The sequence below is a fragment of the Urtica dioica genome, chromosome 11, assembly GCF_054948205.1.
Source record: "Urtica dioica subsp. dioica isolate 48M chromosome 11, U.dioica_male_clone48M_v1_H2, whole genome shotgun sequence".
NCBI lineage: Eukaryota > Viridiplantae > Streptophyta > Magnoliopsida > Rosales > Urticaceae > Urtica > Urtica dioica.
The window spans coordinates 22322141-22343599 of NC_142766.1; the positions used below are offsets into that span (position 1 = coordinate 22322141).

At 40.7% G+C, this 21459-nt stretch overlaps 3 protein-coding genes across 3 annotated transcripts; 2 read left to right on the forward strand and 1 right to left on the reverse strand.

Annotated features, from left to right (window-relative positions):
* The first annotated feature begins 479 nt into the window (after positions 1 to 479).
* On the forward strand, positions 480 to 3455 carry LOC149382473 (subtilisin-like protease SBT3). Its single transcript, XM_089601842.1, has 2 exons — positions 480 to 1873; positions 2223 to 3455. Exons 1-2 carry the CDS (start codon positions 560 to 562, stop codon positions 3249 to 3251), a joined length of 2343 nt encoding a protein of 780 aa, XP_089457968.1. The 5' UTR covers positions 480 to 559; the 3' UTR covers positions 3252 to 3455.
* A 3730-nt stretch (positions 3456 to 7185) lies between these two features.
* LOC149382474 (subtilisin-like protease SBT3) lies at positions 7186 to 11191 on the forward strand. Its single transcript, XM_089630846.1, has 2 exons — positions 7186 to 8555; positions 9962 to 11191. Exons 1-2 carry the CDS (start codon positions 7260 to 7262, stop codon positions 10973 to 10975), a joined length of 2310 nt encoding a protein of 769 aa, XP_089486972.1. The 5' UTR covers positions 7186 to 7259; the 3' UTR covers positions 10976 to 11191.
* A 1244-nt stretch (positions 11192 to 12435) lies between these two features.
* Positions 12436 to 20881, reverse strand: VPS54. The gene is made up of 19 exons (XM_089630649.1): positions 19793 to 20881; positions 19077 to 19139; positions 18599 to 18678; positions 18233 to 18350; positions 17747 to 17821; positions 17357 to 17513; positions 17087 to 17175; positions 16666 to 16910; positions 16098 to 16269; positions 15930 to 16013; positions 15697 to 15829; positions 15447 to 15606; positions 15078 to 15231; positions 14639 to 14720; positions 14272 to 14351; positions 13718 to 13879; positions 13543 to 13610; positions 13129 to 13209; positions 12436 to 13026 (listed from the first exon to the last, which is right to left on the reverse strand). The coding sequence occupies exons 1-19, from the start codon at positions 20606 to 20608 to the stop codon at positions 12891 to 12893; spliced, it is 2955 nt and encodes a 984-aa protein (XP_089486775.1). The 5' UTR covers positions 20609 to 20881; the 3' UTR covers positions 12436 to 12890.
* Positions 20882 to 21459: the final 578 nt, after the last annotated feature.

Genomic DNA, 21459 nt, shown 5'->3' on the forward strand with positions numbered 1-21459 from the left:
CCAAAAAAAAAATGCGGTACGGCCGCGAGATGCGAGATTTTAATCCTTGGTTTGCTCTACTTCACTTGCAACTTGACTTGCTCTCTCGACATATTCAACTTGTGTAACCATATCTAAATATCTCTGGACCAATCAAACATAAATATCACATGTATATATATACATGTATATATATATATATATATATATATATATATATATGTCATTGTTTACCTGATTGGCTGATTGTTTATACTTTATATACATTATAGACAGACGTCATTAGTACGATTACAACTGACGTCATTCGTATGCTCCAAGAGTCCAAATGAACAAACAAGTACGCAAATAATGCCGAAATTCATTATATCTTTAGGATGTTATTTCTTTAATGTCATATAATACCAACCGCAACTAACGGATTTATTAGGAGGACATGGACACCCACACTTGCGATCCCGCCCTTTACACTTCCATATACACTGCTCCTTAGGACCTTATACATATACAGGATAATTAACACAAATCTTACCAAATTAAAAAGAAAAAGAAAAAAAAAAAAACGAAAAAGAAGAAGAAGATGAAAGAGTTTCTTCTCAACAATCTTATCTTCCTCGCTAGTACGACAATGCTATGGCTTATCTTGGCCATTCAAGCTACGATCTCCATATGTGCAGAAGCGAGATCTACTTACATTGTCCACATGGACAAGTCTCACATGCCCGAGCCATTCACGAGCCACCACCACTGGCACTCTTCCATTCTCGACTCCCTCGTTGACCAAAAGTCAACTCTCTCCCCTCCTTCCATCATCTACTCTTACGACACCGTTTTCCACGGCTTCAGCGCCAGACTAACCGAATCCGAGCTTGAGCGGCTCGAGAACGCTCCGGATTTCGTCTCGTCTTTCCCCGACAGACCCGTCGAGGTCGACACCACCCACACGCCGGGATTTCTCGGCCTCGGCTTCTCCACCGGCCTCTGGCCCGCCTCCCACTTCGGCGACAACGTCATCATCGGCGTCATCGACACCGGAGTGTGGCCGGAGAGCGACAGCTTCAAGGACGACGGAATGTCCGCAAAAATCCCGAAGAAATGGAAGGGGAAATGCCAGCCGGGACAGGAGTTCAACACCTCGATGTGCAACCGCAAGCTCATCGGAGCGCAGTACTTCAACAAAGGCCTGCTCGCTCACGAGCCGGGCCTGAAGTTCAGCATGAACTCCGCCCGAGACCAAACCGGTCACGGGACCCACACGGCCGCCACCGCGGCGGGCTCCGCCGTCCCCGGCGCGACCTACTTCGGGTACGCCAAAGGGACGGCGCGGGGGATCGCACCGCGTGCCAGGCTGGCGGTGTACAAGGTCCTGTGGCAGGAAGGGCAAGGGAGTTCGTCGGCGGACGTGCTGGCGGGGATAGAGAAGGCGGTGGAGGACGGGGTTGACGTGCTCTCGATCTCCCTCGGTTTCCGGCGGATCCCGATGTACGAAGATCCGGTGGCCATAGCGGCTTTCGGGGCCATGGAAAAGGGGATAGTGGTGTCGCTGTCGGCGGGGAACAGGGGGCCGAACTACAGGACGCTCCACAACGGGATTCCGTGGGCGGTGACGGTGGCGGCGGGGACGGATGACCGGTTGTTCGCCGGGACGGTGACGCTCGGGAACGGTGACGTCATAGAGGGGTGGACTTTGTTCCCGGCGTCGGCGATAGTGCGGAACTTGAGGCTGGTGTACAACAAGACATTGTCGGCCTGTGATGCGGAGTCGCTGAAAGCGGTGGAAGATGAGTTTCAATTGGGAGGTAACTATGTCATGGTCTGTGATTCGACGTTACCTGAACTGGAAGGCCTCTTTGGCGTTACAGGCTCACAGACAAATGCCGTAGCCGTTGCACAGGTGCTTTACTCTATTCACTCCTCTCTGTGTATCCCAAAATTCCCTATTTTATTTAGAAGCAGTTCATAGTTTTGTTTTTGATGATTTCCTAAAAATCAGTTGCCGGTGCCAATAGTATTGTAGTAATATGTAAAATTAGACAAATCTTTACGGGCTAAAGTAAAACAAATAGAAAAAGTATAAAATAATAGCAAACCTTAGATTTTCTCATTTACTTCAAATCTTTAAATTAAGTTGCAATGTGATTTCTTTAAATAAACGAATTGTTGGTAATAAATAGGTTATGATATTAGCAGATGACCAATTCTTGGCATTAGCATTGATGTCGTGATTGTGGATACTTGTACAGTTAACTGGAGCTATATTTATCTCAACCGATCCAACAATACGTGAATTATCAGAGCCGTTCTTGCTTCCCGGAGTATTAATCAGTCCAAAAGACGGACGAACTCTGATCAGATACGCACAGAGGACCGAACACCCGACCGCTTCCATCAAATTCCAGCAGACTTTCGGAGGATCGAAGCCATCTCCGGCGGTGGCTTCGTTCAGCTCGAGAGGCTCGGCGCTGAACATGCCGTTCCTCATGAAACCCGACATCTTGGCTCCGGGGGTGAGGATTCTCGCGGCTTCGACTCCCAATGAAATAACCGCCCGGATCGGCTTTAAATTGGATTTGTCGAGCGAGTTTAACTTACTCTCCGGAACATCAATGGCTTGTCCTCACATCTCCGGCGTCGCAGCCTTGATAAAAGCTGTCCACCCCGATTGGAGCCCGGCCGCGATCAAGTCCGCCATGATGACCACCGCGAACCCGCTCGACAACACCGGAAAGCCCATCATCGACAACGGAGACGGATTTCAGCCCGCCTCACTGTGGGCTATGGGCTCGGGTCACATTGTCCCGAACCGAGCGGTCGACCCGGGCTTGGTCTACGACATGGAGCCTCGGGACTACGTCGATTTCATGTGCGGCATGAACTTCACGCGTGAGCAGATCTCGACGGTGACGAGATCGAAGGCTTATGGCTGTTCGAACCCGTCGCTGGATCTGAACTACCCGGCCTTTGTGGCTATGTGCGGAGACGGAGAGTCCAACGTGTCTAGGACTTTGAAGTTCAAGAGGACTGTGACGAACGTGGGAGATGGTCCGGCTACGTACGGCGTTTCTGTGAAATATAAGGGGAATTCGGTAATTAGGGTTTCTCCGCGGAGATTGGTATTCGGAAAGAAGAACGAGAAGCAGAGCTATACCGTTTCAGTTGGGTGCAAGAAGAGCAAGGAGGGGATCTCAACAGAAGGCGAACTTGTGTGGGTCGAAGAAAATGGGAAGCACAGAGTTAGGTGTCCAGTTACAGTGTTACCATTTGACAACTAGGAATTGTATAATCGTCTTTGAGGAATGATAATAATTGACCAGTGAGTTCAATTCCGACCAGTAGGTAGCAAATGTATTTCAAAACGAATAGTTGACCATTCCATGTGTTAGGCTTTGATTTTCAAATCCGACCAAAAATCAGAAAATGAAATTAATACGCAAAGAACAAATAACACGTAAATATTTATAGTAATTCACTTTTAATGCGAAAACTACATTCACAATTTGCTGTTGCAAATTTTCACTAAACTCAAATTCGGAAGAAAATATATTTACAACTCTTTTGCGCTCTACAAAAATATTCGATGCACATGATATTTATAAAGGATACGTTAGGGCCAATAGACGGACTTGGAATTATCAAAATACCTTCAACTGATAAACTTTACAATAGAATTTTTGCCCAAAAGGCCTTGCCCACCACAACCCCCAAGAAGGGGGTTTACCACCCCATTTTCAAACTCCAAATCGATCTGAGTGCAAGTCGTCGAAAGGTCTTCAATTCGTCTCGTCAGTCCGGCTATTGATTAGGCTCCACACACAAACAATCTCTCATTTTGAGACTAATCTCATCATATGTCTCTATCTGCAGCGGCGACTCCGATCCTCAGGCAAGGAGTCCAACTGAAGTGGAGCACAACTTCAGTTTGTCATATAGCACAGACTTCATCAACATATCAGCTGGATTCTGACTTCCTACGAGCTTCTCAAGCATTAACACTTCATCTTCTAATGCCGATCTGACAAAGTGATATCGCAGTTATATATGCTTCGTATCCGAGCATGATATATCGAGTTCTTTGAACAACTAAATGATACTTTTATCACTATATAACACACTTCTATCATGATCTTGATCCAGCTCGTACATAAACATTTGTAGTCATATATATTATCTCTTTCGTGACCTCCATGGCTACCACTGTATAGTCTGTTAATTCTTTTATTATCACTATTATTATTTAAGTCAGCCATAAATTTGAAACTGGGATGGTTGATTTATATTTATACGCCTCTAACATAGCATGTTTATTCCTCTTTTTTGTCGGTCGATCAATTATTGTCCTTACACTCATTAATATATCCAAATGAATGATTGAACAACGTACCCCACATGCAACGCTGCTAAGTGATAATTTATTAGCTTGCTCTCTACGTACCTCACTTACAACTATTGGCTTGCTATCATATATCTTATATCTACGACCATATCCACATATATCTCCAGACTGGACCAAACGCTTTTCTTATAAATCACACGTACATATTCTCGATGTAATATACTATATATGTTTTATATATACGTCATATATATACACACACGGACGAAATATTTAGTTACAGCAGAAAAGGTTTACTAGCCTTCACACTTGCATTGCATACACTACTGCACCCAATATATATATATATATATATATATATATATATATATATATATATATGTTTTAAGGGAAGTTTTTCAAAAAGATGATAGTAACTCGATGGAAATACTTATAAACTATATTAAGCACATTGATTCTTTTCCTAATGCTTATGTTGCTTATAGAATAATGTTGACTATTCTTGTTTCCGTTGCTTCCGCAGAGAGAAGTTTTTCGAAGTTGAAGTTGATAAAGTCTTATTTGAGATCATCCATGTGCCAAAAAAGACTTAGCGGGTTTGCTATTTTGTCAGTCGAAAAAGAGTTGCTAGACAAACTTGATTATAAGGATTTAATTTCTGAATTTGCATCTCGAAAAGCAAGAAAAGTGGATTTTGTGTAATTTTCTTACCTTTTTATTTTGTTATTTGTTTTTTTTAATAAATTGAATGGTCTTGTTATTTTATATTTTATATTTTGTTTAATGATAAATTTATAACATATTATATTTTTAAATTAATTTAAATATAATTGTAAAAGGTCCCGTTTTTTTCAATCGCCCAAGGCCCAAAATTTCGTTGAGCCGGCCCTGACAACCATCTCCCAGATTCAAAGAAAAATAATAGAAGGCGTACGGCGACCTGGCGCCTCGTGACTACATCGACTTCCTGTGCGGTCTGAACTTCACGCGCGAGCAGATCTCGACGGTGACGAGATCGAAGGCGCGTACGGCTGTTCGAGCCCGCATTTGGATCTGAATTACCCGACTTTTATGGCTCTGTGTAGAGAGTCAAACTCGTCTAGGGTTTTGAAGTTGAAGAGGACTGTGACGAATGTGGGAGAAGGTCCGGCTACGTACGGCGTTTCGGTGAAAGCTCCGAGGGATTCGGTGGTTAGGGTTTCCCCGCGGAGACTGGTGTTTGGAAAGAAGAACGACAAGCAAAACTACACCGTTTGGGTTAGGTGTAAGAAGAGCAAGGATGGGATGTCAACGTACGGAGAACCTGTGTGGGTCGAACAAAATGGGATGCGTAGAGTTCGAATTCCAATTTTACGTACTTTCATCCCCAATCTATTGGAATAACTTGAAGCGTTAAGCTCGGGTGGTAATATGGATACTAATAGACCAGAATTCTCAGTCGAATGTAAACTTATCAATAATAAATTATGGTCTATTAGTTATTTAGCCATATAAAATGTTAAAATTTTTTAAATAATTAATGTTTCGTTAATTTTTTATAACCAGCCACGTTAATCTATTTACGCCGAGTAAATTTATAGTAAATATATGTAAATAATGTTAATTATACATCATATTTATTGGTATTCCCGAAATATTTATGACTATTATTTACGAATTTCTTTTAAAAAAAGTTGATTGAAATGCAAATGATTATGTTTTTGTGAGTCTAATGCTACATATTTGATTTTCAAGAAAGAGAGAGGTGGGTCCAATGTTTTAGCATGTGGTCACGTGGTAATATTATTATTATGCAGCTTTGTCATGGTATAAATTTATTCAAACGGATAAGCTTTTCTCCGTGGCCGTCGATCTTGAAGCATTTTTCATATTTTTTTAACGAGCGTACCGCATGAAATTTTTTTAACGAGAGTAGCCAGCCAAAAAGTACATTATAGTTATAAATTATAACAGTTATTTAAAAACAAAACAAAAAATGAGAATAGTTGAGTTGAAGATTATTCAAGATTTAACTTAAATAAATATATCAAAAACTAAAAAACCATAAATAAATAAATAAGAATTAAACTTCTGAATTTAAACTTAAAAGAGTGACAGGGGATAAAGGACTAGTAAAACTAAATTTTGTCGCATTAAAAATTATTAGTCTTCCACGTCCACCAACTCCAGCTAGTAGTTAATAATTACTTTTCATAGCAGCCAAAAAGTTTGCATATGATACATAAACAAATATACGCAAATTAGGTCATTTTAAACCTCAAATAAAATTGTTAATTAGGTAAAGTTAATTTTTTTTTAATTAAATAGCCAAATTTTCTATAGATGACTATAATAAAAATATACAAGATCTAAATTAACCTAATAAATTACAGATTTTAAATAAAATAAAAATAAAGTTAATTTTATGGAAAGTTATTATGTGAGATTTCAACATAATAGTGTGGTTTTGAAACTCTCTCTCTCGCTCTCATGCGGTTTTAGTTTTGATATTTATTTGACTTTTTCGTTCTTAATTTTCGAGTTATTTAGTATATATTTTTTTAGGTTCAAATTTGAGTCATTTTAAAATTCTAAGTTCTAACCATATAAACAAGTTATGAATTACCAATCACAAATAATTTAAAATTTTTTGTTGGCTTTATATCGAGAATTTCAAAAGAGAATATGGAAGATATTTTAATAACTTATTAATTTCGATTTTTTTCCCCTGTATGTACGTAAAGAGATACATTTTATGGTTATTTTTTAATAATTTGTTAATTCTTTTATTTTATATTTTGTACTCAGAAGGGTAATTGTTTAATTTCAAAGTGAGCTAGTATTGGGCTATTGGCTATTATATAATCTGACTTGGGTATATACTAAATACCTAAAGCGCACTACACACGCTCACTCTCACCTCTTTTTATGTGTTTTTCGTTCTAGATCACAAATCAGAAGCGAAGAAATGAGTCTTCCCAACAATCTTATCTTCCTCGTTACACCGACACTGCTATGGCTTCTGTTGGCCATTTCTCATACAGTCTCAGCAGAAGAAGCGAGATCTACTTACATTGTCCACATGGACAAGTCTCATATGCCTGAGCCCTTCACCAGCCACAGCCACTGGCACTCCTCCGTTCTCGACTCCCTCGTTGACCAAAAGTCAACTCATTCCTCTCCTTCCATCATCTACTCTTACGACACCGTTTTCCACGGCTTCAGCGCCAGACTAACCCCAGGCGAGCTTAAGCGACTCGAGAACGCTCCGGGTTTCGTCTCGTCCTTTCCCGACAGACCCGCCGAGCTCGACACCACTCACACCCCGGAATTCCTCCACCTCAGCCCCACCTCCGGAATATGGCCCGCGTCCAACTTCGGCGGCGACGTCATCATCGGCGTCGTCGACACCGGAGTGTGGCCGGAGAGCGAGAGCTTCAAGGACGACGGGATGTCAGCGAACATCCCGAAGAAATGGAAGGGGAAATGCCAGGAGGGACATGAGTTCAACACCTCGATGTGCAACCGCAAGCTCATCGGAGCGCAGTACTTCAACAAAGGCGTGGCAGCAGAGAATCCCGGCGTCACATTCCGGATGAACTCCGCCAGAGACGATGACGGACACGGAACGCACACGGGCTCCACGGCGGCGGGCTCCGCCGTGAAAGGAGCGACCTACTTCGGGTACGCCACCGGGACCGCCACGGGGATCGCGCCGCGTGCCAGGCTGGCAGTGTACAAGGTCCTTTGGGCGGAGGGGAGTTCGGCGGCGGACGTGCTGGCGGGGATAGACAAGGCGGTGGAGGACGGCGTTGACGTGCTCTCGATCTCACTCAGCTTCCGCCACGTGCACCTCTACGAGGATGCGGTGGCTATCGCGGCGTTCGGGGCCATGGAAAAGGGGATAGTGGTGTCGTTGTCGGCGGGGAATAGGGGACCGGACTTTCGGACGCTGAACAACCCAAGCCCGTGGGCGGTGACGGTGGCGGCGGGAACGGCGGACCGGTCGTTCGGAGGGACAGTGAGGCTGGGAAACGGGGAGAGCATAACGGGGTTTAGTTTGTTTCCGGCGGCGGCGATTGTGGAGAACGTGAGAGTGGTTTACAACAGAACGGTGTCGGCGTGTAATTCGACGGAGCTGTTGGCGGAGGCGGTGAGTCATTCGGGGAGTGACCAAATAATCGTGTGTGACTCCACTTTGCCTGAGCTGAGTGACCGCGATCAGCTCACGCACACTCAAATCGGCTTTGTCATTGAGGCACAGGTGCGTTACCCTATCTAACTTTAGCTTTCCCCACGTGAAATTGGGATAACGAGTCTTTTCTATAATCATATTATACAACATTCTTTACACGGGGTAAAATTTGTTTAAAATTTAAATACGAAATGCCAATTTCATAATTATGCTTTCGATATTATTAAAACAATATTGATAGAGCGATTAAATTGAGCTATGATAGGAAAAATATTAGGCCGACAAGAGGAGTCCTGACAATCCATAAATCACCGGGATCTCCTAGACAAGAGATCCTAAACAATAAATTGCATAAGTTTACTAAAAACTGTCGGTGAGTCTGATTACTTTTTTTTTTTGGGGGAAATTACACGAAGTGTGTCTAATACTCTAATTACTAAAATTAAATAAAACAACTGTACGGGACTGAGACATTAAAACGACATTGACATATGAAATATATGGGATATAAATGGCATTTATTATTGACAGATTTTTATGTCTCTTTCATTTTTTCTTCTTGAAAACGTCTCATGCATAAACTTTTACACTAAAACTGGACATTAATTTGGAACTAGATCTCTTTTTACCAAAATGCCCTTGCCCTAAATAAAACATTAGACAATAAATAGACGTTTAGGAACATAATAAGGTAAAATACATCTCACGACAGAATAAGACACAAGGCTTAAACCCTCACAAAAATGACTTATCGCGATAGAATATGACAGTTTCTATGTTTTACGGGAAAAAAATGAACCCGAAAATGCAAACCCATATTTTTCTAAGAGCAACCATTCGTTAAAAAAAAGTTCTCGAATCTAATATATTCTAGTACAAAATCATTCTTAAACATGTAATAAAATGGATACTGAAACTTTCCATAGATTGATGGGATAAGAACACTTACTCATTTCTACGAATATTGGTGTGGAACAGTTAATGAGATGATTTGGTGATGAGTCAATGAGATTTCATTTGAGGTGAGGGGTATGTTTGTCTAAATTAAAAAAAAAAAGTTCATTAGGAAAATAGTCAACTTAAACGTTTTATATTGTTAAATAATCAACGTTTGGTAAATATTAGTTAAATATACAATTTCATATATTTACAAACGTAAATCTTAAATAAATAGTTACTGCCATATATTAAGTCACGTCATCATTTATGGTTATTTATCTAATGTATATCAAACGTTGACTATTTAACAATAATATCAAACGTTTAAATTGGTTATTTTCTAATTTTTTGTTAAAAAAAAATAGGCATAGTATAGAATTTATTGAGACATTGAATCAATTTTTTTTTTTTTTTTTGTATATTGGAGTCTAAATTTCCATTAAATATTAATAGCCCTTGATCAATTTCTAAAACAATTGTCATAAACAAAAGGCGTATACACTCCAATATAACTCAATTGATATGGCATGTCACAGGTGACCGGAGCTATATTTATCTCAACCGAGCCACGAGTGTTGGAGTCCGGACATTTTGCATGTCCCGGCGTAATCATGAGCCCAAAAGATGGACGTAAATTGATCAGATACGCAAAAAGCACCGATAATCCAATCGCTTCCATAAAATTCCAGCAGACTTTCGTGGGCACAAAGCCAGCTCCGGCGGCGGCTTCGTACAGCTCGAGAGGTCCGGCGATATGGATTCCTCACATCCTGAAACCCGACATCATGGCTCCGGGGACAAGGATTCTCGCCGCCTCTGTCCCCACCGAAACCGCCGCCAAGATCGGGAAAAACGTGGCCTTGCCGAGCCACTACAACTTACTCTCCGGAACATCCATGTCTTGTCCTCACATCTCCGGCATCGCCGCCTTGATAAAATCCGTGCACCCGAAATGGAGCCCCGCGGCGGTCAAGTCGGCCATGATGACCACAGCGAACCCGCTCGACAACACAGGAAAGCCCATCATCGACAACGGAGATTTTTTCAGGCCAGCTTCGCCTCTGGCCATGGGGTCCGGCCACGTGGACCCCAACAGGGCCGTCGATCCCGGCTTGGTCTACGACATCAGGCCACAAGAGTACGTCAACTTCTTGTGTGCTTTGAACTACACGGCCGAGGAGACAAAGACCGTCACGCGTTCGAAAGCCGACGACTGTTCGAAGGAGTCGTTGGACCTGAATTACCCGGCTTTTGTGGCGTTGTGCGATTTGGCGGACGAGTCTGGGTCTGTGAAGTTTAGGAGGGTTGTGACGAATGTCGGGGTTGGTCCGACTACGTATAGTGTTTCAGTGAAGAGTCCAAAGAGTTCGACAGTAAGGGTTTCGCCGCAGAAGTTAGTGTTTGGGAAGAAGAACGAGAAGCGAAGCTACACGGTTATAGTCGGGTGTAGGAACGTCAAGGGTAGAAGATACGGCGAGCTCACGTGGGTCGAGGAAAATGGAAAGCACAGAGTGCGAAGCCCGATTATGGTCTCACCTTCTGAGTTCTGAGTCCGAAAGTGATATAGGATGAGAAATGGATTCGTACAACTACTTTTATCTTTGGGTTGGTCGTGCTATTGAAAATGACTCTCGATTGTTTGTGTACGAAATAGTAAGGATGAGTAATGCTTTTTGCATCATATTGTGATGGAAAAGTGAGAAGTTCTTCTACAAAAAAATTGTCACAAATAGTGCTTCTGTTTACCTAGCTTAAACCCCATCTTATTTTCTATTTTATTATTTTTGTTACACCCTTAACTGGTAGAAAACATAATCTAAAATCACTACTGTAGACGTTGCTGATATAAAAAGATAGATTTTCTACGCATAGATTTAGTTTGAAGCCAAATCAAACTCATCGATAAAATAGAAAGGTATTTACGGGATTCAAACGTAGACTACTAGACTCCAATAAATATAAATAATGCACACAAACGATTAATCCACACAAACTATTGAGTACGATGATTTTTTTTTTTTTTTTAACAGTAACCTGTAAAAAATCAAATTTATCTCTTATTTTTCTCAATTAAAACAAAACTAGGAAAACACAGTAAATTCTCATTCTTTTTCCCTCACATTGTCCGGGTTCCAAACGGACCCTAAGTCTAACAAGAACTCCATAAATCAGCTCCAGAAGGTGGTTATTCCATTTTCAAGAACAAAAAGGGAAAAACAAGGCAAAATGGTAAAGTAAAAATAAAGAACCAACTTCAACAGCAGAAAGAGCCAGCAAGAGGTTAAAGAAAGCGAGAATGAGGACCAGCGTGAACTCATATCAACACCGACCTCCATGCATCCGCTTTAGAGGTGCATGCACAATTTATGATCGGTGAACTCGAGTCCATGTTCCATATCCATCATCGACTTCTCTTGCGCTACCTTTGACATGAGAATGGAGTCACCATAGTAAATCATTAGAAACTCTGGCAAAGTGACTTCCACACCTGGAAATCGACAGCCTTGGCCAACCTCTGCGCAACACTATGGTCTTCCTCCAAGGAGCCCAAACACGCCGAGCCAAATGAAGAGCTAGAACTACCACAATGCTTAAGAGAAAGAAAGAAAAAATGGGTTTCTTTCTAGAGGGAAGGTTTTGGTGTCTAATGTCTACTATTGAAAGAAAGGTATTAAGTTCGCCTTACGCCTGAAAATGTGGAACCAGCCATCATATATGTCACTCCGTCAATGGCTTGACATGTTACACAAAAGTGTTTAACTCTGGCATAATTTCCATTCGCGTTGTAGTTGTTTAAGCTTATAACACTGGTAAAAGCACATGCATATTTATACCAGATAGGAGCTTAAGTATTAAAGCCAGTCTAGACAACTGGCCTTTCACGCGTCGTGCGAATATGAATTATAACAGCGGTATTTTACTGATAATTGGAAACTATTGACCAAACCAAAATCAATTTGTTTTACCAAGTCCGGGCCAACTAGATATGCCAGTTTTCAATTAAAACAAAAAAACAAAAAAACAAAACCTTTAGCCTTTATAAATGTAAAACTTTATACATGTCAACGAGCAAGTGCAAAACCTGGGCAAAAGAATTGATCATTACAAACGCCAAAAAGAAAAGAACTCTCACATGTTGATAACGAAAGGAAAAAATAAATTAAAATAAAAATCGCTTTCAACCACAGGCCAAGCAAAATCTCTCATTTGATCTATAGGTGTCAATTTTTTATATCTTTCCTCTCTACAAGATTTCCTTACAAACTGTGGACTTCAAGACCGAAACTCGAAGTGGTAACCCTATATTTTACACTCAAAAAATGAATGTTCCCGAGCTTTATTACCTGAACTCAACAGCACAGGAGGCAGATGCAAAGCCAAGGACTCTGATTGAGGATTCCCCCGGAATCTGCTCTTGTATCAGATTAGGACTCTTGAAACGAATAATTAATGTCCTTCACATTTTTAACCAGTTTCACCCCCGAATCTCTCTGCTAAAAGCTCATCTAGTTGACCCCAGTTTGGAGTACCAGATTCGTTTAAGTTGTCGGTGGGCAATGATCGAATGCATGCAAGGATGTGTGTGATATCCCGTTGTAGCCTGGATATAGAGCAAATATAATAAAGCATATCAATTGAAGTGTAAGAAGATTCTACATGGGTATATGACTACAAAACACACACACACACGTATATATAGTACCTGTCCTTTGCTTCTGGAGTATTTATCTCCATGCGAGAGAATGCTTCCGAAATCTGCGAGTGGAAAATTACAACCACTTGCCTGAAAGAGAGAACCATATAAGTGAGGAAACGGTACAAATGAGGTTGCAAATGGGAACCGCATCCCTTTTTTGGTTTATTTATACATGTAGACACTACCGATTTCCTCGGCTTTATATTACTCTCAGCATACAATTTTGAATAAACGAGAACAAAAGCCAGCAGTTTCTGCTGCAAGCACTATAATCAATATCAAGTTTGATTAACAAATTATTACAATTACTGCACTACAGATAACATTTATACAGAGATTAAGTTTATTAGGCAATTCAATGAAAATGATAAACGTCACATAATGTAATCAAGCAAATATAAGAACTAAATTCGTCCACACCTGAAAATAGCTTGAACATCTACATCATTCAAAGTTCGAGATAAAACACGTTGCAAGAATCCAACTTCCTACAAGCAAATTGAACCATGAAGGATGTGAGCAAAACAATTCAAATCGGATTAAGGTAGCTTTATGTTATTAAGGGAAAAACTAGGTGCATAAGAAGAAAATTAACCTTGGTCAGGGAACGGGCAAACTGACTAGGCTGCGGGTCAGTATCTTCAGGTCTATTCCAGCCCTCCACAATCTGTGGTAAGGTACGCAAATGTACCAGTAACCTTTCTCTCATAATCTGAACCAGTTTTGAATGTATTTCATCCCGGTGAACCCTATAATCCTGATTACAGCAAACATAATACATATCACTACAAATGAACTAAAAGCATAAAGCACGCGATTTCTTTTTAATAAGAATCTCCGGCATGACTGAAACATATCCTCATTTGGGAGGTGGAGGTGCTCATCAATGAGCTATCCTCTCTTGTCAGAGCACGTAAAAACGAATACGAAAACAATGAGAGTGGAAACAATGAAGACAATGTGCAATACTTGAGAAGATGGAATATATGACACTTGTAACAGATATACAAGGCCACCCACAATACAAGGGGAATCATCATCTGCTAGCAACTCAATTCTTGCCAATTTTAATAAAGGGAAACATATTACTGCAGTTTTGAAGGTCCAAATAACAAGACGGACCAGGATAGCAGACGAATGGTGACATACCTGAGCAACTCGATCAATTTCTGATAGCAGCATCACCTTTCGAGTCTCAGGTACTTTTACAAAAAGAATTCGCCTGATTTCTTCATAAATCAAAATAAACGAACAAAATCATTATTCACGCCAAAACTACTCTAGCAAAACATTTTCAAGGAAAAAACAGCGGAACCAAAGAATGGTATTTCAGAATTTAATCCAGAGAAATATGCTGCTTTTGCTTAGTACGGACTCAATAGTGTGTTTCATGAGTAATCAGAGTGCCAACTTCAGGCAACTTAGGGTATGAGAGGAGAACAAGACCAGGTGGAAGTATTTTGAGCCGCTCAGAGTTTATAGATAAAAACCACATTACACTTGACTGAAAACCTACCGGGAATGATGGCATATATGAAACTAATGACTTGACTTGCCAGGGCTAAGTGTTTTGAAGTTATAGACTTTAAGCCGGACACCTGCGACACCACAAAAAAAAATCAGTTTAGAAGATGCAAGTGCTAAGAAAACGTGACTTAATGGGGAAAAAAAGATGACAATGTTCATGATTCTGCCATGTGGAAGTTCTAAGTGAGTGAATAAATAATACAAATAATAGTAAGTGGGTGACAATGTTTCATGATTCTGCCATTTGGAGAAGAAGAAAAAAAATTAGGGTTCAGTGAGATAAATGTTTCAATGGGGTTGAAGAAACAACGAATCCGCTGTGTAGACGGATGCAAGAACTATTCTGATTCATGATAGTGTTCGAAAGTTTGAAACCTCTAAGACGCTGCAATTGACATTCTAGCTAATAAATGGCCAAAAAATCTTACCTGCATGGCACCAGCACCAAGAACAAGCTGACACGTTCTTGTATTGAAGAATTTTAACATCTCTACTACGCGATGAACAATCTCTGAGGACAATGCTGGCAAAGAATTATTCATATCAACGTACTCGGATAACATCTTCAGCAGTATTAAGCCACTGGGAAAGGCCAAATTAAAAGAACAAAAAACAAACGCAAGTCAGTACCAATGTCTACACTGTAATAAAAAGACAATTAGACATGCAAATCATATAGAAGATGAGTGACTGCAATTGATTCGACACCTTCACAGTAGCAAAGACATAATAAGGGGTAGCCTACCAAGACTGAACATAGCGAAAGGGTTGAAAAATTACTTAATGAAAGAACTAACCCGTTCACCATGCGATACCCAACATTGTTATACAAAAGGGTTTGAGATGTAGATTTTCCACGCTCTTTGGTGTTGCTGTGACTATTCTGAGCCACAGAATTTGCAGCATCAACCGTTTTCCCTTCGACCAGTGGTGCTGATTTCACCTCGTCATTAGCATCTGCAGGATGTCATTAAATTTTGTATGCTTGAAATTAGTTATTTTTATAGAAAAAAAAATATATAGTATTGTAGCTTGCTTTTGGACTACCTCGAGCATCGTCTACAGTCTCAGATATAGATGCTTCAGAAAGAAATAGGGATTTGACAATGGCCTGAAATTCATCGGGGACATCAACTTCCACCCATGTCTCTTGGTCAAGCACTGCTCTGATTTTTGTCATCTGGAATTAGAAAACAGAAAAGGAAGAAGAATAATAAGTCCATTTGTAGCATGCCTGATCCAAAATAAACTCATGGGAGTAAGTGACTCTTAAAACTAACCCGAGATTCATGCTGGAAATCAACAAAGGCTTTGGCCTGTGACTGCAGCGTTCCCCGGATGCTATACCCCAGTCTTCCACCTATCTGTCATTTTCAGAATAAGTAGCCCAATTAGATAACTAGTATATCAAATTATTAAAAGCTCCCAAATACATTTCAAACCAGTACCTTTTCTGTGGCAGTTATGAAGTCTTGTGTGATGTTATGTATACTTAAAAATTCCTGCAATCTCAACTTAGGATGAAGAAGAGCACGGACCCCAAGTAACTTGGCCCATCGTCCATGAGCAGCATCACATGCGGCAAAAATAGCTTCTGTGTTTTCCCGCAAGACATCAGCTCTGTGTAAAATCAGAGTTGTTTCAGAAAATTCAGATTTTTCATAATGCTTCTAGTTCGGAGGTAATCAAATTAAATAATTTCCTTATAATTCTGTAAAATAAATTATTGAGAAAGGCATGTAAGGCTGTTAAATTATTCAAACAAACAGTTGAATGAGAAGACCCCACAATAGACTGAGCTGTTGGCAGAATAAGGGTGAGTTGAGTGTGGATTGAAAAAATATCGCGGGGCAAAAAGAAGCTTCAAAGAACAATAAGAGGGCCTAGATTCCACCAAAACGGGCTTTAGTTATGGCCTACGACAGCCATTCTTACACTGAATATGAACACTCGACTGTGCAGTAAAACTACAGCATTATAAAAACAAAAATATTATGAGAATAGAGAAAAATATACCTGAAATTTTTAGAAATATTCGATGGACTTGCAGCATCATTTCCTTTTCCCTGAAATGACGGAACTCTGGGAATAATTTTCTGAGGAAAGGAAACGACCGAATTATCTTGAACATCAGCTGTTTCTGCAGCAGCAGCACCGACAGCAATTGCCGCAGCAACTGAATCTGCAGCGTAGTGGCCATCCAGGTTGCTCATTATCCACTCTATAGCCTTTTTAACTTCACCAGCCCGTAATAAATGTGCCTGCATTCACTAAAAGAAATCATATGATATCACACTCAAATAGTTGTTTAAGAAATAGAGAATAGTGGATCAATACTGGAAGAAACAGAAGCAAAGATCATCCCCCCAAATCAATTTACGTCATAGTATTCAATATTGATGGTCAAGTATTTCAAGGATGGTCAAGTATGCATTACCCGAACAATCATAAAAATAACACCTAAGAGTTGAACAAAGCCGTCGGATGATAAGCTCCTCAACTTGCTTGCAAGTGATGCACTTGCACCTGTAACCAGGATGTTAAGATTAGTTTATGTATACATGTATAAAAGATAGCACGAAAAAAACTGAGTCCAGTTATACAGAAGAGAGTCTTATTAGATGATCAGAGTGTCAAGACCACTACTCAATTAAATGTACTATACATGAGGCTTATATATAGATCACCCTAAGTATGAATGTCTCACCATCAGGATCTACGGTTCGCTCTCCAGGAGCAAGTTCAGACTCCAATGATCGAGAAACAAGAACTGGTAGCAGCTCTGCAACAGAATTTTTAATAGCTGTTTTCATATCAGCGGTAAGTGTGTCCCTGTATAACCTCAAAACAGCAGGCAGCTTAGCCTGGAATTAAACAGTCCACGTTAGGCATCTATCAAGGATATATCTAGGGTTGTGTACTTTATTTATAGACTGCTCTTCTTGATTAGATAAGGCATGCAATACAAACTATATATCTCAAGCTCTAAACACCGTTCTCTCTAATCTTAGTAAAAGTTTTTAAATTTTAGCAAGGTTCATGCCAAAAAAAATGTTCATGCAAAAAAAAGAAGTCCATGCACAACAAGCATACTCACGGTTCTAAGCAATCCAATGATGACAGGAAGAAGACGATCTCGAAAATTAGACGTTTCTCCATCATCCAATTTCACCTGCAAACAAGAGGAATAACAGTTATCAGTTCAAATGGGATACATGCTCTTCTCTATCATAGTAGTACCAAGTAGGTGAAAAGCATAAGATAAACCTTCCACCATTTTCTGATAACGAGATTCCAAAATTTTCTATTAAAAAGGTCAATTCTACATAATATCTTTGGCAGAAACCTAAAGATTTGTTTAGTTGAAGGCTCTCAACAGACGTAATTCCCATTGGTAAAGTATCCACTTGAATTTTAGGGGTCCAAAAAATATTGAGGTGTTATGACTGCAAACTTGAGCGGGCCATGGGAGAGAATTGCACTTGTTGAGACACATAAAAACCAACGCGAATTGAGAAAACTTTATTTTTGATGTAGCCATAAAGAAACAAAAACATAATGAAAAAAAAAAATGAAAGCTTACTCCATCATCTTTTCCGTTTGCATTAGTTGATGCCCTTGCCTTTGCCTTGGACAAAATTCCAATATCGGTTTGTCCAGCATCATGTATTGAAGCACGCAAAAATTCGGCTGAAAGAATGCTAAACAAGAAAATTTAGCCAGTCACTACATGCCTTGTAATTAAAAACTGGTCAGAGATATCGCCAAGCAAGTTCCTGTTTTTGTACTATAAATCTATAGTGCTCACCCTCCCAAGGAAACATAGTTCTACCTTTTAAAAATAGAGAAATCTTATGTTTCCCCATAACAAGAAGAAACCTTTACAATATACAATATGAAGTATGCGTTTCACCAAATGGAACAATGACAATCCATAGCAGCACCATACCTGTTTATAGATTCTATCGAAGTTCCTAATTGATCCCGGAGATGACGGAAACAATGTAGACCAGTCAGTTCATCCCCTTCCTGTTAAAGAGCAGGAAAAATAAATACACTAATTTTCTGTCTCCAGCTCGTATGAGACAGTCAGAAAAGAACTAGCAAATCCATAACAAAAAAATTATAGAAACAAACTGAAAATGCATATTGACAAGTGTCTTGCTTAGGATTTAGGTAGGTTTCAATGAAAATCAACCGAAACACCTATATTATGCTGCAATTTGTTCTTTATTAACATTTTACTGGTAATACTCTGATTTACAGTCGTCGCAAGGTTGCAGATTCAGTGTCCAGTAAGCTTCTCCAATTTAGTTAGAGATGGACATTTAAGTAACTAATATTGAAAATTGAATTTCTTAACGTCACTTCAAATAAAATAATACTTGTTAAAGAGAACTCAGTGTCTGCATTGAGTATCTTATTACCAGTAATTGCTGCAAGTCATCAGTGATGTCCAAAGCTCCAGCACAATCTGCAGAGGCAACAAGCTGTATAACAGAAAAAAAAAAGTATAATTCATATCATTTTGTTATTAAATGAAATATTCAAGAACCTTTACCAGGTCATAATTGAAAACTTGAGAGCAGATATAGACTAGGTGGAAGAAAAATAGTAAGAAACTCAAAGGTCTTCAAGCAAAAGTATTTTAAACATCAGGACATCCACGTTTGACCAAAAACGCTTATTGCAATGGTATTAGAATGGAAATTTGATTACATCACACTTCTGACTCAGGAGCAAAGAACCACATTCTCTCATAAAAGAAGTTGTCATGTTAACAGATGGGAACACACTAAGATACAGTTAACTTGACCACCAAAAGTGCATACTTCTATGGACTGAACCACAGCAACACCCAGCAAATAGTTAATCCGATTTATCATAGCAGGCAAAGGGCGTCTAACACTAATATCTTCCAGTGTTGGACATGCATGTCACAGCTTTTATAACAGTTTGAAGTTCTAAGAGAAAACACAAATATATTCCAACTACAAAACACAGTTTAATAAGAACCTTCGTCAACTATTCTCAGTCCTAAGAAGAAGAAAACTCTAACCATCCTAGGAACACTAACGTTGATTGTACTATTCCCAATACAACGCAATTTCAAACTCAGGAAGAGGTGGCTAGTAGAGATTACCAATTTAAGAGCAGAAAGTGCCTGGTTGACATAGAGTATGAGGCGGAGCTTCTGCTGGATGGCGAGCAGATTGGTCCTCGTCCCATTGAGGTCGTGAATCTGAGTGGCCGACTCCACCAAATCGGTGTCGATCAGTTTGACAGCCTCACGGAGGCAGCGGATTCGACCACAGCCCTCAACGATCTTCGAATCAAGGTCCTGAAGCTGCCCCTGCGCCTCGAAGAACGAGACTGACCGGAGAGAGATCTCCTTCACCAGGTGAAGCTCCACAACGTCAAGGTACTGCGTCAGCTTCTCCTGGAGCGCCACATTCTCCAACACGTTCGAGAACGGGCACGCCGACCGGAATGTGGCGCCGTCTTCCAGCGCGAAATCCTCCTTGAAGTACAGCGACGGAACTTCCCTCAGGCACGCCACCAGTGCCTCACCCTGGCCTCCGCCGGCGCCGGCGGTTCCGTCCAGGTCTAGGCCGCTCTCCTCCGAGCTCGCGTGCCGACGGACGTCCTCGAACCGGCTGTACGGATCCGCGATCGACGCCACGTAGGCCTGGAGGTCGGATCGGGAGACTTCGGAGGCGGCTTTTGAGGATACGAGTGGGAGGAACTCCGGCGGAGACGCGGCGATTGAGGAAGCGCCGGTGAGCGACGCCGAGGCTGGCCACCAGGCCATCCATGACGCCGAGTCGGAGGCGTTAGGGTTGTTGAGGATCGACGAGAGGCTCTGGCTCGTGGCCGTTGTTCCCGCATTGGCGTCGGAATTGGATCTGCTCGGAGACCTTCCTGATAGGGAAAGTTGAGATTCCATCGTCACTACCATTATTATCTTCCATCAACCGATCATGGCGATTCACTGTGTCGACTCGGAGTGGATTTCAATTGGGAAATGCGACGGTTGATCCGAGGAAGAGAAGAGCTGAAGAAAGAATTGAGAAGCGAGCCGGTTGTATATGTGTAATTAAATTGTGTTGAAATCAGATCTGAACTGAGAAAGGTGTTTGGCTTCAGTCACAGGCAGACAGAGGAAAGGAGAAGATTAGTCGTTAAGACGGTGCTGATGATGTTACCGAAAATTACAATCAAGAAACCGGGCTGACCCGAATAATTTTTCTTTTTTTTTTGTTTATTAATTTGTATTGTGACGTTTTTTTTTTTTAAATAGAAATCTATTATTAATGACAGCATTATTGATTAATTACAGATTCTATCAAAAGAGGGTAGTCCTCCAACCAAATAAGTTTATCATTTATGGAAAGAGCGTAAGTTGCTAAACCATGGATTGCCATATTGGCTTCCCTATAGATGTGAGACAATTTACTCCTGAAAAGTTAGACAATAAATTAGATACATCCGACAAAATGGAACCGAACTCATTCTTGAAGATAGTTTTCTTCTCAAGAGCTCTTGCCACCAACTTAGCATCTGACTCCACAAAGTGGATAGGCAGAAACACTTCCAGAGCCCAAGATAAGCCATAGCGGAGAGCGAGAGCTTCAGCTTCTTTGACCGTAAATTTGCCTAGGAGATTTTGGACCAATGCAGCCATAACCAGTCTAGAAGAGTTGCGAATCACTGCTCCAACTCCAAAGAAGTTTGAGGATTTAGGAATTGAAGCGTCGACGTTGAGCTTGTAGTGGTCGCAACTTGGGGATATCCATCTTGTTTGGGAGC

Bases quoted from the DNA above. Each gene is read 5' to 3' on its own strand.
- LOC149382473 (XM_089601842.1), top strand. From the start codon at position 560: ATGAAAGAGTTTCTTCTCAACAATCTTATCTTCCTCGCTAGTACGACA. The intron at 1,874-2,222 runs GTGCTTTACTCT...ATACTTGTACAG, and splicing joins ATGCCGTAGCCGTTGCACAG to TTAACTGGAGCTATATTTAT.
- LOC149382474 (XM_089630846.1), top strand. From the start codon at position 7,260: ATGAGTCTTCCCAACAATCTTATCTTCCTCGTTACACCGACACTGCTA. The intron at 8,556-9,961 runs GTGCGTTACCCT...GGCATGTCACAG, and splicing joins GCTTTGTCATTGAGGCACAG to GTGACCGGAGCTATATTTAT.
- VPS54 (XM_089630649.1), bottom strand. From the start codon at position 20,608: ATGGTAGTGACGATGGAATCTCAACTTTCCCTATCAGGAAGGTCTCCG. The intron at 18,679-19,076 runs GTAATAAGATAC...GCTCTTTAACAG, and splicing joins ATGACTTGCAGCAATTACTG to GAAGGGGATGAACTGACTGG. The intron at 17,822-18,232 runs GTAAGCTTTCAT...TCTTGTTTGCAG, and splicing joins CAAACGGAAAAGATGATGGA to GTGAAATTGGATGATGGAGA.